Source organism: Salvelinus fontinalis, unplaced genomic scaffold (assembly GCF_029448725.1).
Source record: "Salvelinus fontinalis isolate EN_2023a unplaced genomic scaffold, ASM2944872v1 scaffold_1488, whole genome shotgun sequence".
In the NCBI taxonomy this organism is placed as follows: Eukaryota; Metazoa; Chordata; class Actinopteri; order Salmoniformes; family Salmonidae; genus Salvelinus; species Salvelinus fontinalis.
This window is the reverse complement of record NW_026601697.1, coordinates 1,176-15,226: the sequence shown is the minus strand read 5'-3', so window position 1 is coordinate 15,226 and position 14,051 is coordinate 1,176. Positions and strand designations below refer to the sequence as shown.

At 41.9% G+C, this 14,051-nt stretch overlaps 2 protein-coding genes across 4 annotated transcripts; one reads left to right on the top strand and one right to left on the bottom strand.

Annotated features, from left to right (window-relative positions):
- Positions 1-139: 139 nt before the first annotated feature.
- On the bottom strand, positions 140-5,901 carry LOC129849488 (protein Hikeshi-like). 3 transcript variants are annotated; one of them, XM_055916315.1, is made up of 5 exons: positions 5,274-5,901; positions 4,761-4,998; positions 4,391-4,542; positions 593-711; positions 140-345 (listed from the first exon to the last, which is right to left on the bottom strand). In XM_055916315.1, exons 2-5 carry the CDS (start codon positions 4,909-4,911, stop codon positions 291-293), a joined length of 477 nt encoding a protein of 158 aa, XP_055772290.1. In that variant the 5' UTR covers positions 4,912-4,998; positions 5,274-5,901; the 3' UTR covers positions 140-290. The 3 variants fall into 3 exon arrangements, with proteins under 3 accessions (XP_055772290.1, XP_055772291.1, XP_055772288.1); XM_055916316.1 differs by having other exon boundaries at positions 4,761-5,354; positions 5,701-5,901; XM_055916313.1 differs by having other exon boundaries at positions 5,701-5,901.
- Positions 5,902-7,944: 2,043 nt separating this feature from the next.
- Positions 7,945-13,692, top strand: LOC129849485 (copper-transporting ATPase 2-like; the record flags this gene model as incomplete). The annotated part of the gene is made up of 8 exons (XM_055916308.1): positions 7,945-8,285; positions 9,488-10,334; positions 10,841-11,158; positions 11,333-11,496; positions 12,325-12,486; positions 12,666-12,742; positions 12,868-13,051; positions 13,459-13,692. Coding segments are annotated over exons 1-8 (2,160 nt in total), but the record flags the coding sequence as incomplete, so codon positions are not given.
- Positions 13,693-14,051: the final 359 nt, after the last annotated feature.

Sequence of the window (14,051 nt, the reverse complement as noted above, 5' to 3'; positions counted from 1 at the left end):
ACCTTCTAGTTAACTGCCCCAACAGTGCATCTCATACACTAGAAATGAAAGTTTTCAACATGAAAATAAATGAAGCAACTAGGATCAGCTTGTATAGGCAAGCTAAATATGTATGGAATAAAGTAGTGGTGAAAAGAAAGAATTTTAAGAAACATTTAATATGACAAAACACCTAGTAATTGTTGCTATAAAACAAGATCTCTTTTCGTCTTCTGTGGAGGACCATTCTTTGGTCTTCTCTGTCCGTGCCTCTATCATGGTTTTTAATACTGTGGTATCGTCGAAACAACTCAAGTCTTCCAGAAATTAGGGTTTTGAGCCATGCGCCTCTGGAAGTTCTCATACCTGGGGAGAAAGATCAGAGGAGCACATGACTTTATGCTTCTGATTTAGGAAGCACATTCAGTTCTTTTGCAGCGTCCATGCTTAACTGAATGAATGAGAAATTCCTCCAATGTTAGTTTGTAGCCAGCCCAATAACCACAGGTTCCACAAACGTGGGTCAGGCAAATTGAAAATAATTGATTGGGTTAATTCAAGCAGGTGTTTAAATGGTCTGACTTTGAATAGGACCAAAAGGGGATAATTTTACCATTTGAGGATGGAACTGGCAGGGATGAACATTTCTGAGGGGTTTGGAGTCATCTGCGACTGGGAAACGGCAAAAGACGAGGAGAAATTATACAAACTGTCCAGCATCTTCTGAGTGAACTGAGGAGAGAGAGTTGAGTTTGTCAGCTGAGTGTGTAGGTGCTCTTAGCAACATCAAAATAAAAGTCCTGCACGTGCCATAAGTGGACAAAAAAGGAATAACTCATGGGAGATGTATTTTGACACGAGGTAAGTAGAGAGGAAGTGGGTCTACAATAGACTCATGTTTGAAAAGTCTCAATACAATCCTTTAGATATGGTCTCAAATACCCCCTGTCATAATGACCAACTGTTCTGCCCACTGACTGTTTGTGCAACCTAATACAACTGAACACAACGCTAGTGTGCCTGTAGAAAGTCTACCCCCCCCCCCCTTGGATTTCTTCCAATTTTGAGTTAAAGTGGGATTCAAATGTTTATTTTTACAATCTACACAAAATACTCTCAAAGTGGAAGAAAACTTAACATTTTTAAGATTTGTGAAAAATAAGCGGCAATATACCTTAATTTGTTAGAAACACCTTCGCAGCGATTACAGCTGAGTTTTCTTGGGTAAGTCTCAGAGCTTTGCACACCTGTATTGTGCAATATTTGCTAATTCTTTTCAAAATTCAAGCTCTGTCAAGGTGTTGGGGATCATGGCTAGACAGTAAGTCTTACCATAGATTGTCTAGCAGATTTAAGTAAACTGTAACTTGGCCACTCAGGAACATTCACTGTCTTCTTGGTAAGCAACTCGAGTGTAGATTTGGCCTTGTGTTGGAGGTTGTCCTGCTGAAAGGTGAATTCCTCTCTCAGTGTCTGGTATAAAGCAGACTGAAGCATGTTTTCCTGTAGGATTTTGCCTGTGCTTAGCTCCATCCTGTTTCTTTTCATCCTGAAAAACTCCCCAGTCTTTGCTGATGTCAATCATTCCACGATGCAGCCACCACCATGCTTGAAAATGAGTCAGCTACTCAGTGATGTATCAGATTTGCCCCAAACATAAGGCTTTGCATTTAGGCCAAAAAGTGTCTTCCTTTGTTTTTTTGCAGTATCACTTTAAGGCTTTGTTGCATACATATGTATGTTTTGGTATCTTCTGTATATTTGTATTCTTTTCACTCTAATTTAGGTCATTATGGGGTCACTACAATGTTGTTGATCCATCCTCAGTTCTCTCCCATCACAGCCATTGAACTCTGTAGCGGTTTTAAAATCAGCAATGGCCTCATGGTGAAGTCCCTGACCAGTTTCCTTCCTGTCCTGCAGCTCAGTTCAGAAGGACGACTGCATCTTTGATGTATCTGGGTGGTTTAATACAGTGGTTCCCAAACTTTTAATAGTCCCGTACCCCTTCAAACATTCAACCTCCAGCACCAGGGTCAGCATACCCTCAAATGTTGTTTTTTGCCATCATTGTAAGCCTGCCACACACACTATACAATACATTTATTAAACATAAGAATGAGTGTGAGTTGTCACAACCCAGCTCGTGGGAAGTGACAAAGAGCTCTTATAGGATCAGGGCACAAATAATATTATCATTTTGCTCTTTATTTAACCATCTTACATATGAAATTGTGAATAACTCGCCACAGGTTAATGAGAAGGGTGTGCTTGAAAGGATGAACATAACTCTGCAATGTTGGGTTATATTGGAGAGAGTCTCAGTCTTAAATCATTTTCAACACACAGTCTGTGCCTGTATTTAGTTTTCATGCTAGTGAGGGCTGAGAATCCACTCACATAGGTACGTGGTTGCAAAAGGAATCAGTGTCTTAACAGCGTGATTTGCCAAGGCAGGATACTCTGAGCGCAGCCCAATCCAGAAAGCTGGCAGTGGCTTCTGATAAAATGTTCACTGAACCACTTGAATGCAATTTCGATGAGGCTCTCTTGTTCAGATATCGGTAAGTGGACTGGAGGCAGGGCATGAAAGGGATAACGAATCCAGTTGATTGTGTCATTAGTTTCGGGGAAAGTACCTGCGTAATTGCGCACTCAACTCACTCAGGTGCTTCGCTATATCACATTTGACATTGTCCGGAAGCTTGAGTTCATTTGCACACAAATCATACAATGATGGAAAGACCTGTGTGTTGTCTCTGTTAATGCAGACAGAGAAGATCTCCAACTTCTTAATCACAGCCTCAATTTTGTACAGCACATTGAATATAGTTGCGGAGAGTCCCTGTAATCCTAGATTCAGATCATTCAGGTGAGGGATTTTTTTTTTTTTTTTAAATCACCCGGATAGGTCAGTCGCGTGACAAACTTGTCATCATGCAAGCGGTCAGAGAAGTGAATATTATGGTCAGTAAAAAACTAAGCTTGTCTCTCAATTAAAAAAAAATGGTCAATACTTTGCCCCTTGATAACCAGCGCACTTATGTATGTTGTAAAAGCGTTACATGGTCGCTGCCCATATCATTGCAGGGTGCAGAAAATACACGAGAGTTCAGGGGCCTTGCTTTAACAAAGTTAACCATTTTCACTGTGGTGTCCAAAACGTCTTTCAAGCTGTCAGGCATTCCCTTGGCAGCAAGAGCCTCTCGGTGGATGCTGCAGTGTACCCAAGTGGCATCGGGAGCAACTGCTTGCATGCGCGTTACCACTCCACTGTCTCCTTGTCATAGCTTTTGTTGGATGAGTCTGTTGACTCATCCAGCTGTAACGCATATAATTCACTGGCTTGTATGCAAAGCAGTAATGGTTTCAAAACATCTCCTGCCATGTCACTGATGCGTCGTGAAAGTGTTGTTTGATAAAGGCATTGTCTGTATAGTTTTTTGGGCCTTTGCCCCCAGCATTGTTCCAGCCATATCCACGGCAGCAGGAAGAATTAAGTACTCCACAATAGTATGGGGCTTGCCTGTCCTAGCCACTCGGACCTAGCCACTCGGACGCTTCTAGCCCCTTATTAATGGCATCTGTTGCTTTTATACATGTTTTACTACTCGAAAGTAGTCTTAGTTTTTAAATTGCCATGTTTTGTTTCTAAAATGTCTGCGCAAGAGTGAAGGTTTCTTCGAGTTGTGAGATAGTACTTTTGAGGCACTACTCCCAATAAGTGAAATCACATTTTCATTTGGCGTACCCCCGATGGCATTGCACGTACGTACCCCAGTTTGGGAATACCTGGTTTAATACATCATCCACAGCATAATTATTAACTTGACCATGCTTAAAGAGATATTCAATGTCTGATTTGTTATTGTTACCCATCTCTGCCCTTTGAGGCTTTCGAAAAAGCTACTTGGTCTTTGTAGTTGAATCTGTGCTTGAAATTCAATACATGACTGAGGGGCCTTACAGATGTATGTATGAGGGACAGAGGAAGGTGTAGTCATTTTTTTTTTAAAGTCAACCGTGTGAGTCCATATAACTTATGTGATTTGTTAAACCAAAATTGACTTCTGGACTAATTTAGGCTTGCCTAAACAAAGGGGTGAATACATATGCAATAACTATAGTTTAGTTATGTTTTTTGTTTTTTTAAATGTGTAGAATTTTATTTTCACAGACAGTATTTTGTGTAGCTCAATTACAAATGAATACAATTAAATCTATCACTTTAACAGCAAGGTGAAAAAAGTTAAAGGGGGTGTAGACTTTCCATAGGCACTGTAAATACACCCATGTTGCTGGTACACAGCAATCAAACCAAGCAGCTTGAGTATTGACTCGTATACATATTATCAAAGGAAGGTTACTTTCACTGATTATGTACACTGCAAACCACCCATAATGTTCTAACCTGCATAAAGGAGTCAACAGCGCACACAGTGGCACCTGATACAGGCGTCTGTTGGACCAGCTGCTCCAAAGGCTCAATAGACACACCAACTTGGGCCACGGAGGCAAGCTGAGGTACTGTCATCATCCTAAATGGATGCTCTCCACCCTCACCTATAGGAAGACAGCAGAAACACCAATGGTGTGGAACTTTTGCTCAACAGTTTACCCACCTTTTGCAAAGAAAATGCTTTTTTCCCACCGCAACTGGCGATCACAGTTTACCCACCATTGTTTTAGCACTACATCACTAACACACATACTGACAAAACACCTTGTGACAACTACTAATGTAAGAAGGACTTTATTAAATACATTTGAATGATACTCACCTGGTTTTAATTGAGATATTTTAAAGATGGCACTTGGCTTGTCGTTGGTGATGAAACCCAGGAGCTGCCAGACCTGCCCACCGACAGGGTCCGGGAAGGAGAAGTAGACGGCTCCACCCATCCCCGCAGGGAAAGGCACTGTGCCCAACATGAACACCACTACATGGTTCACATTCTCATAGTCTGGTAGGTTGAAGACAAACTTGTCACCAGCAACCTGCTGGGCGTCGGTCTGGACCTAAAAGACAATTGTAACTCCTACTTGAGCTGGAGTTATTTCAAGATGTACTTTTCATTTAATTAAAGGCACAATCTGTTAATGTATTTCAGCAGTTTGACCCTGCCACTTCTTTTTGTAAACTGATAAATGGGTTAAGTAGGGATGAGCTGTAGGAGGATGGACTCAATGGATGGAATGGAACGGAGTCAAACTTGGTTTCCATATGTTTGATACAGTTCCATGAATTACATTCCAGCCATTACACATGAGCTTGTCCACATAGCTCCTCCCACCTGCCTCTGGTAGGGACATCATGATGTATCTCTTTTGGGACTCTTACAGTCATAGACAGCCATGCATGCAAGTCCATGGACCTGTCATGGTAGTAGGAAACATACTTTGAAGCGATAGATTTTCTGTTTAGAATGACACCCAAAAACAAACATTTGAGTACAATTTGGGTTATGATAGCGAGGGTAAGAAAAGTTGTACAAGCTAAACGATGTACACAAAACCTCTATCTCTGTTAAGCTCATATAATAGAGCATTTATAACTAGCTATATTGTTCAAGAATCAATGGGTATATGTAGCCTACGAGTAGAAATGACCAGTGAGTATCCGGGAATACAATACCACATTGTTCCTTCATATCAAATGTGTAGCTAGCTGTCATTTCAGTCCCAAGTTAGCTTGCTGCCGTTAGCAAGTTCCATACTTACCAATCTACCAGCAACCAAACATCCAAACATTGTAATGTCCTTGGTTTATTTTATATTTCGGTCAAGATGACTGTCTTACACTTAATCGATAACACCAGCTGAGTCCATTTCACAAAACTCTCGAGAAAGTTAGCTAGCTAACTCCAATGTCTTGTTACTCGTATGTTCTGCTTCAGACCACGTGTCTACGAGAACTTCCGGTTTGATTGACATTTCAAAATAAAAGCACCCAGAAAGAAAGTAATAAAATGCTTATTGGAATGTGATAGAACGCTTGCGTGGTTCTAATAGGTAGGCTATTTGTTTAAGAAGAAAAAAAACATACAAAAAGAAAGCACCAGTAAAAAACAAATGTTTATAATCTAAGATAAATTGTATTGTGATGGGACTGCAGAAAAAATACATCATGTGGGTTCATGGAAGTATGAAAACAGAAATACGTAGGATAGTTCCGTGTAACCAACATAAGTGATAAAATCACAAAAGATCCATCCTATATCTCTCCCACATCTATCCCGCCTTTACTTGCAGGTTTATATTTGGAATTGAAGGAGTATTCAGTAGGAGTCTGTCAAAGGCTTCCTTGTTTGGCCTATCAATCTGACGATCTGTTCCAATCACTGATGCATGGCTCGGGGGAGAATGTTAGGGTGAATGTGAGCTATTCGTCATGGTCTGTGACCTCTGAGTCTACTATATTCTTGATTGGCTTGGAATTAATCCACATTTTAAACAATTGCCATGGAAGTCATGAGCATTCACCTATTATTGGCTTATTGGTCATCTAACATTGGTATATATTGGGAAATGTAACCTAGATTTGTTTCATTGAAGAGTATTGCATTTTATTGAAACTGGTTGCACTGGGTTGAGCAATGTTTGTTGATATGTCAATATAGATTGAATAGCACCAATGCCTGCCACAATGAAACCATTATTGTTAGCCAGGACATAGTCACCAATATCTAATAACTGTCACAAAGCTGCCAAGGTAAACCTACACCCCCCTGACTATGATTATGTGGATTTTTATAATCACACTCTATCAAACTCTATTGGTTTATACTATAGCTTTCTCTTTCCATGAAGTCAAGCACTCCAGCATTCCAGTGATGTGGTAGTTTAGAGTTGACATCATCCATTACAGACAAAATTGGATAACTGTGACTTGTGTCATGTGGCTCATCCTGTTCGGACTGGAGTTGTCCATTGTTGTCTTGCCTTCAGATCCCTTCTCTGAAGAAGACTGCAGAAGACCCCTGATCCAACTGGAAGTTTACCATGTATGGATCCACATGGCGGGCTAAGTGGATGAGGAATTGCCTGAACTATGTGAGTAATCTGGATACAGTGTTACCTCTATGTGTTTACATGTTCATGTTATTATCAGGCTTCAGACTACTACTGAATTCAGAAAATCTCTATACTCTGATCAATGGCTTGGGTCAATAGACAATAGACAGTTGTGCTACATTTGGGACAACTTCAAGCATATGGGTTGTCAAAACATTCATTCATAACCTTCATAGAGCCTGTATTCAATATATATGATGTGTGACATTGTTGTTGAATAGTATTCCATACTCATATCGCAGACATATTTCTATTATCTGCTTCTGCAATTAACTACTTTTTTTAAACTTAAAACATTAAAGTATGACAATGAAACAACTGTATGTATTAGGTAATTGAAAAATAACGACATAAGTTATTTTTATGCATTTACCATTATGTAAAGGTTATTTGGAATTAACAGAGTAGGTTTATGCTAGGCTATACTGAAGTTGTGAGTGTAGGATTATATATGCATGTTTGTAGCTAATACATGACGCAGCACCGCGTTTGCTACGTTGTTGCACTCGTTTCCAGTATAAAGTGCAACGGGAGAGGCTTTGCGCGCGTCCTCTTCTAGATAGGTAAATGATCTACAAGACACGCTGTACGTGCACTACAATACAGTAACACAATCACCAAACTAAGTGCCCAGTGAAAAATTGTCATGGGTTTCCGTTTTACTGTGGGTGTTCCACAGCTATGCTATGAATTGTTACGATCATTCAAGTGCCCACTGCTTTTTTACTTATATTATTACGTGCTATTAATTGACCGTTATTTATATATTTTCTTTCTCTCTGCATTGTTGGGAAGTAATAATATCACAGTTAGTCTACACCTGTTGTTTACGAAGCATGTGACGAATGAAATTCGATTTGTCCAAGAGCTGGGCGCAAAAGAAAGGCATTGGTAGAGGTAACCGCAAGCAGTGCGACTGGACTTCAATCATGCGCACAGCTCTGCACTCTGCGCTCTCTGACATTATAGTGGCGTGTTGCCTAATAGAAACGTGAACCACGAACTTTTGCCCTCTCTTGTGTGATGAGAAACAAATAAAGAACCACAGAGAAGTGACCATGTTTTCGCAAAATCCGATAAGTAGCCTTACTAAATATGTTTCGAAGCCGTCAGTCGTGGGACAGGTTGAGGTTTGTATGGTTGAATGTCAGTCGCCTTGCGCGGTTAGGACAGCTGTACCAGACGGACAAACCGCCGATCATGGGAGGGTAGCAAATCAGGCTGATCTGAAGGTAAGAAGAAACCGGTCAGTTAGTTTTTAACTGTTTAAATGTATATTCCAATTTTAGATATACATGTATGGTGTTATACTGCTAACAAAAATTCTGAATGTATTTATAAATTCTGATTTGATGTATTTGAAATCTGTGAAAATCTTGTTTTGAGTCACGACAGTCAGACCATGTTGTGAGTCCATATCACATCTGTCCCTTGTTTTGAGTCACGACAGTCAGACCATGTTGTGAGTCCATATCACATCTGTCCCTTGACCCTTTGGTTTGAGGTTACTACTGTACATAGAAAGCTCTCTCTCGGTTGACATTCCCACCAACAAACATGGAGTATCTTAGTATTTGTTTAACAGAAAGTGTGAGCTGTGGCTTTCCTCATAGGACATACAGTAATGTAGGCTAATATACAGTAATGTAGGCTAATATACATAATGTAGGTTAATATACAGCAATGAAAAAAATATAGTAAAAAATGTATTGCCCACATGTGACACAAGGTCAGGAGTTCATATTGATCAGATGAGGTGGTGTTATTTCTTATTGTATGGTAGACTGTAGTTTTACCATATTAAAAAATACCATTGGTGGTGTTCACAATGACTGCCAATGCACCGAATGCTCCCTGGCCTCTCCTCCTCTTAGCCTGGGTGTCAGATCCAGATGAGCGTTGACTCTAAGCAGAGTCACATTGTTACCGTGTGAGCAGGGTTACTTATGGTCACGTGGTCCTGGAGCTTCTAGTAATGCATGGGGCTTTCAACACCTTTGTTTTACACCAGCAGTCTCTGGTCTGTGTGTTCCATCCTCATACACTGGATGACTAGAAGTACTGTACTTTCTAGGCACAAAAGGCATTTTAACCAGAACCACGACCCTCATATTAAAGCCACACTCCTCCACCTCCACTCCAGAGTGGGCCACTAACAATGTTGACACTGGAGAATTCATTGTGAAGCAGTGGTGACCTAAGTTGTCCTCTGCGTCAAGCCTTTTTAAGGGGCGATCACAAATCTAACTCAAGATTTCAATGAGCTGATTGCAATCAGCTTTTTATGGCATCCAGTATTTAAAGGGCTATACAAAACATTGCTGCTTCGACTTCTGAAAACAGCCTACATATAACTGACATGATCAAGTATGTGCATCTCAAACTTTTCTCTCTCTCTTGCTCTCGTCCTCTACCTCTCTGACCCTCTCTTAAGGAGAAGATGTGTCCCTGTGAGGCCTGGTGTTCCCAGAAGCGGACCTATGAGAACCTGGCCTACGAGCCTGGGAGTCAGAGTGAGCTCTACCCCCAACCTAAGGCCCTCTCCCGGGCTGTTTTCCAGCTCTCTGGCCTCACCCCCAAGTCCTCCATCCAGGCCATCGAGAGCCACGTTGCTAGCCTGAAGGGAGTGGTGTCTGTCAACTTCTCTGTGGCCAGTGGCCTGGCTCAGGTGGACTATAACGCATCATCTGTCTCTACCAGGGAGTTATCTCTGGCGATCCAGGCCATGGGCTACGGCGTCGTGGATGTGGCTGGGGAAGAGGTGACTAAGATCGGGGAGACGGAGGCCACAGAGTCCCTGACGAGGATCGGGGTGAAGGGTATGACATGCCAGTCCTGTGTGCGCTCCATCGAGGGATGGATAGGGACTCTGCCTGGAGTTCTGCACATCAAGGTGTCTCTGAGCGATCAAGAGGCAGTAGTACGATTTCAGCCCCACACAGTGACATCTGAGGAGGTAAAGGAACAGATTGAGAACATGGGATTTGGTGCGACTCTTACGAACAAAGACACAAGTATAGATTGTGGGCAAGGGGAGACACATGCGTCATCCTCCATCTTGGATTCACTGACTCAGACGTCTGTCATTGGGATTGTAGGGATGACCTGTAATTCATGTGTCCAGTCCATAGAGGGAAAGATCTCTGAGATGACTGGGGTGTGTTCTATAGCGGTGTCATTAAAGGAGGAACAGGGAACCGTCACCTTTGACCCCAGTCTGACTCAGCCAGAGGAATTAAGGGCAGCCATTGAAGACATGGGATTTGATGCTTCACTCATAGGTATGCTCAATTGTTTATTCACCTTAGAAATTGAACAAAAATCACAACTACACTTTTATAATCAGACATTTCATTCATGTAATATGGAGAGGGGGGCTCAACTGAGTAGGTACATTGTTGTACAGAATGCAGAGATATGGATTACTTCAACATTCCAAACTCACCAAATTGGCAGTCTCGCAGCGGTGGGCATACAGTAATACTGCTTTCAATGGACAATGCTGTTCAAAGCATTCCATTTCCATCCAGCCTTGCTATTGGTGGAGAGTAGGCAGCACTTGGGCACAGGTCTCCTTGGAAACGAGACAAGTGTGCTTTCTAGTGTGGCATCAAGTGTTCTTGAATTACCCAGACTTGGGGCCAGTAAAACCAGCTTATAAATGGATTATGAAACGGTTTGGTTCTTGTATGTCACCCCCCTTACACTGAAAGCACTCTCTCTCCATCCATGCACAACCCATCCAACCAACGGTCCTGTTAATATGTTGTGTTCTTTTCTCCTGAAGAATCTGGTTCTGCAGAAACTCTACCAACCCCTCCCCTTCAAGAACCAAAGACTCCCCTTTCCCCCCACTTCCCCAGAATGGCTCACAGTAGCTCTGGCTCTACCAAGACTTCCATTAACGGTAGCTCTGGCTCTACCAAGACTTCCATTAACGGTAGCTCTGGCTCTACCAAGACTTCCATTAACGGTAGCTCTGGCTCTACCAAGATGGCCACTGCCGGTGAGGAGGGGAAGGTTCAGAAGTGCTTCATCCGTGTGACAGGCATGACCTGTGCCTCCTGTGTGGCCAACATTGAGAGGAACTTAGTCAAACACAGAGGTGGGTGATGTTATCCCTTAGGTCACTGTCATTACCCATAGAGTCACTAAGCAAAACACTTGACCTGGCAGTAAAGTTTCTATCATGAGGATAAACAAGTATTTTGTGGTGATGTCACTTTCCCTGGTTAGGGGTTAACTGCACAACATTGTGTGTGGTGTGTGTGTGTTCCAGGTGTCATCTCAGTGCTGGTTGCCCTCATGGCTGGTAAGGCGGAGGTGAAGTATGACCCTGGTATTGTTGATGCCAAGCGGATAACACAGCTCATAGAGGGTCTAGGCTTCGGTGCCACACTGATAGAGGACAATGTTGTTATGGATGGGAAACTGGACCTCTCTGTGAGTCCTCTCATTGGCTGAGACAACATGGAGAAAGAAGAAATACATTTCTATGCTTGGCTAAATGCATTTCTATGCTTGGCTAAATGCATTTCTATGCTTGGCTAAATACATTTCTATGCTTGGCTAAATACATTTCTATGCTTGGCTAAATACATTTCTATGCTTGGCTAAATGCATTTCTATGCTTGGCTAAATACATTTCTATGCTTGGCTAAATACATTTTTATGCTTGGCTAAATGCATTTCTATGCTTGGCTAAATGCATTTCTATGCTTGGCTAAATGCATTTAATTTCTATGCTTGGCTAAATGCATTACATTTCTATGCTTGTCTAAATGCATTTCTATGCTTGGCTAAATGCATTTCTATGCTTGGCTAAATGCATTTCTATGCTTGGCTAAATGCATTTTTATGCTTGGCTAAATGCATTTCTATGCTTGGCTAAATACATTTCTATGCTTGGCTAAATACATTTCTATGCTTGGCTAAATGCATTTAATTTCTATGCTTGGCTAAATGCATTTAATTTCTATGCTTGGCTAAATGCATTTAATTTCTATGCTTGGCTAAATGCATTTCTATGCTTGGCTAAATGCATTTCTATGCTTGGCTAAATACATTTCTATGCTTGGCTAAATGCATTTCTATGCTTGGCTAAATACATTTCTATGCTTGGCTAAATACATTTCTATGCTTGGCTAAATACATTTCTATGCTTGGCTAAATACATTTTCTTTGATGTTTAGTCCAGTCCTACATTGGGCCAACGTATTGTTTGGTACAGCTGCATTAAGTTTCAATTTGTTTCGCTCATCTCATGTGTAGGTAACTGGGATGACATGTGCGTCGTGTGTCCATAACATTGAGTCCAAACTCACCAGGACTAAAGGGATTCTGGAAGCCTCAGTTGCACTGGCAACCAACAAAGCCCAGATCAAGTTTGACCCAGAAGTGCTTGGAGCTCGTGACATCATCAGAATGATTGAGGTAGCTAGCTATAACTTGACTTTGCTGTCATGTCTCTTTAAACTTTGTTGCTAAATTTGTTTTTCCATCACCAACATTTTGTAATTGTTTTGATCACCTATATATTCACATTGTGCAATTACAGTGTTGGTACATATTCTTACACATATTTACAACTTTAGTAACTCTGTCTGTTCCAGGGGCTAGGCTTTGGGGCGTCTCTAATGAAAGCTGAAGGCTTTGGGAACAACCTGGATCATGGGGAAGAGATTCAACAGTATGTATCTGTTTTGGTCGTCTGTAGATTCAGACTTGAGATACGTGTTCTTGAATCAACCTTGAATTGTTTTAACACACTCTCCTCTCTGCATGCGTCCTGCGTCCTGCGTGTGTGTGTTCCAGGTGGAAGAACTCGTTCCTGTTCAGTCTGGTGTTTGGGGTGCCAGTGATGGGCTTGATGATCTACATGATGGTGATGGACAGTCAGCACGGGGAACACGGTGGCTCTATGCCCGAGGAGCAGAACCTTCTCCCAGGCCTCTCCCTCCTCAACCTGGCCTTCTTCCTGCTCTGTACACCTGTCCAAGTATAATAAGACCCTACCTAGCTCTGATATTGGCCAAGTCTCACTACTGTAGAAGTGTCTGTGACCCCCAGATACTATATGACCCTACCTAGCCCTGCTACTGGCCCAGTCTCAGTACTGTAGAAGTGTCTGTGACCCCCAGATACTATATGACCCTACCTAGCCCTGCTACTGGCCCAGTCTCACTACTGTAGAAGTGTCTGTGACCCCCAGATACTATAGGACCCCACCAAGCCCTGCTACTGATTATCTACTGTATGTAGTAGTCCATTATATAATACCTGTAAGTCACATTTCTCTCTCTCTCTCTCGCTCTCTCTCTTCATACCTCTCTTTCTCAATCTCTCTCTGCCTCTCGCTCTCTCTCTCCTCCTCTTTCCCTCCCCCACCTCCTACTCCTCCATCAGATCTTTGGGGGTCGTTATTTCTACATCCAGGCGTACCGCTCGTTGAGACACCGCACGGCTAACATGGACGTCCTCATCGTCCTGGCAACCTCCATCGCCTACATCTACTCAGTTGTGGTCCTCATCGTGGCGATGGCAGAGAGAGCCAATCAGAGCCCTGTCACCTTCTTTGACACCCCGCCCATGCTCTTCGTCTTCATCGCCCTGGGCCGGTGGCTGGAGCACATAGCAAAGGTACGGCTATTCTATTCTACCCTACTTTATTCTACTATATTCTATTATGTTATATTCTACTCTATTCCATTCTATTATATTCTACTCAATTGTATTCTACTCTACTCTGCTCTATTCCATTCTACTCTATTATTTTCTACTCTATTGTACTCTATTCCATTCTACTCTATTATTTTCTACTCTATTGTACTCTATTCCATTCTACTCTACTGTACTTTATTCCATTCTACTCTACTGTACTCTATTCCATTATACTCTACTCTATTCTACTGTACTCTATTCCATTATACTCTATTCCATTCTATTATATTCTACTCTATTCCATTCTACTCTATTCTACTCTATTCTACTGTACTCTA

What these genes read in the sequence shown, in the direction of transcription:
- LOC129849488 (XM_055916313.1), bottom strand. Translation starts at nt 5,730, where the DNA reads ATGTTTGGATGTTTGGTTGCTGGTAGATTG. An exon ending in AATATCTCAATTAAAACCAG is followed by an intron (nt 4,543 to 4,760) that starts GTGAGTATCATT and finishes GTCTTCCTATAG; the next exon opens with GTGAGGGTGGAGAGCATCCA. An exon ending in CTGTTGACTCCTTTATGCAG is followed by an intron (nt 712 to 4,390) that starts GTTAGAACATTA and finishes CTCTCTCCTCAG; the next exon opens with TTCACTCAGAAGATGCTGGA.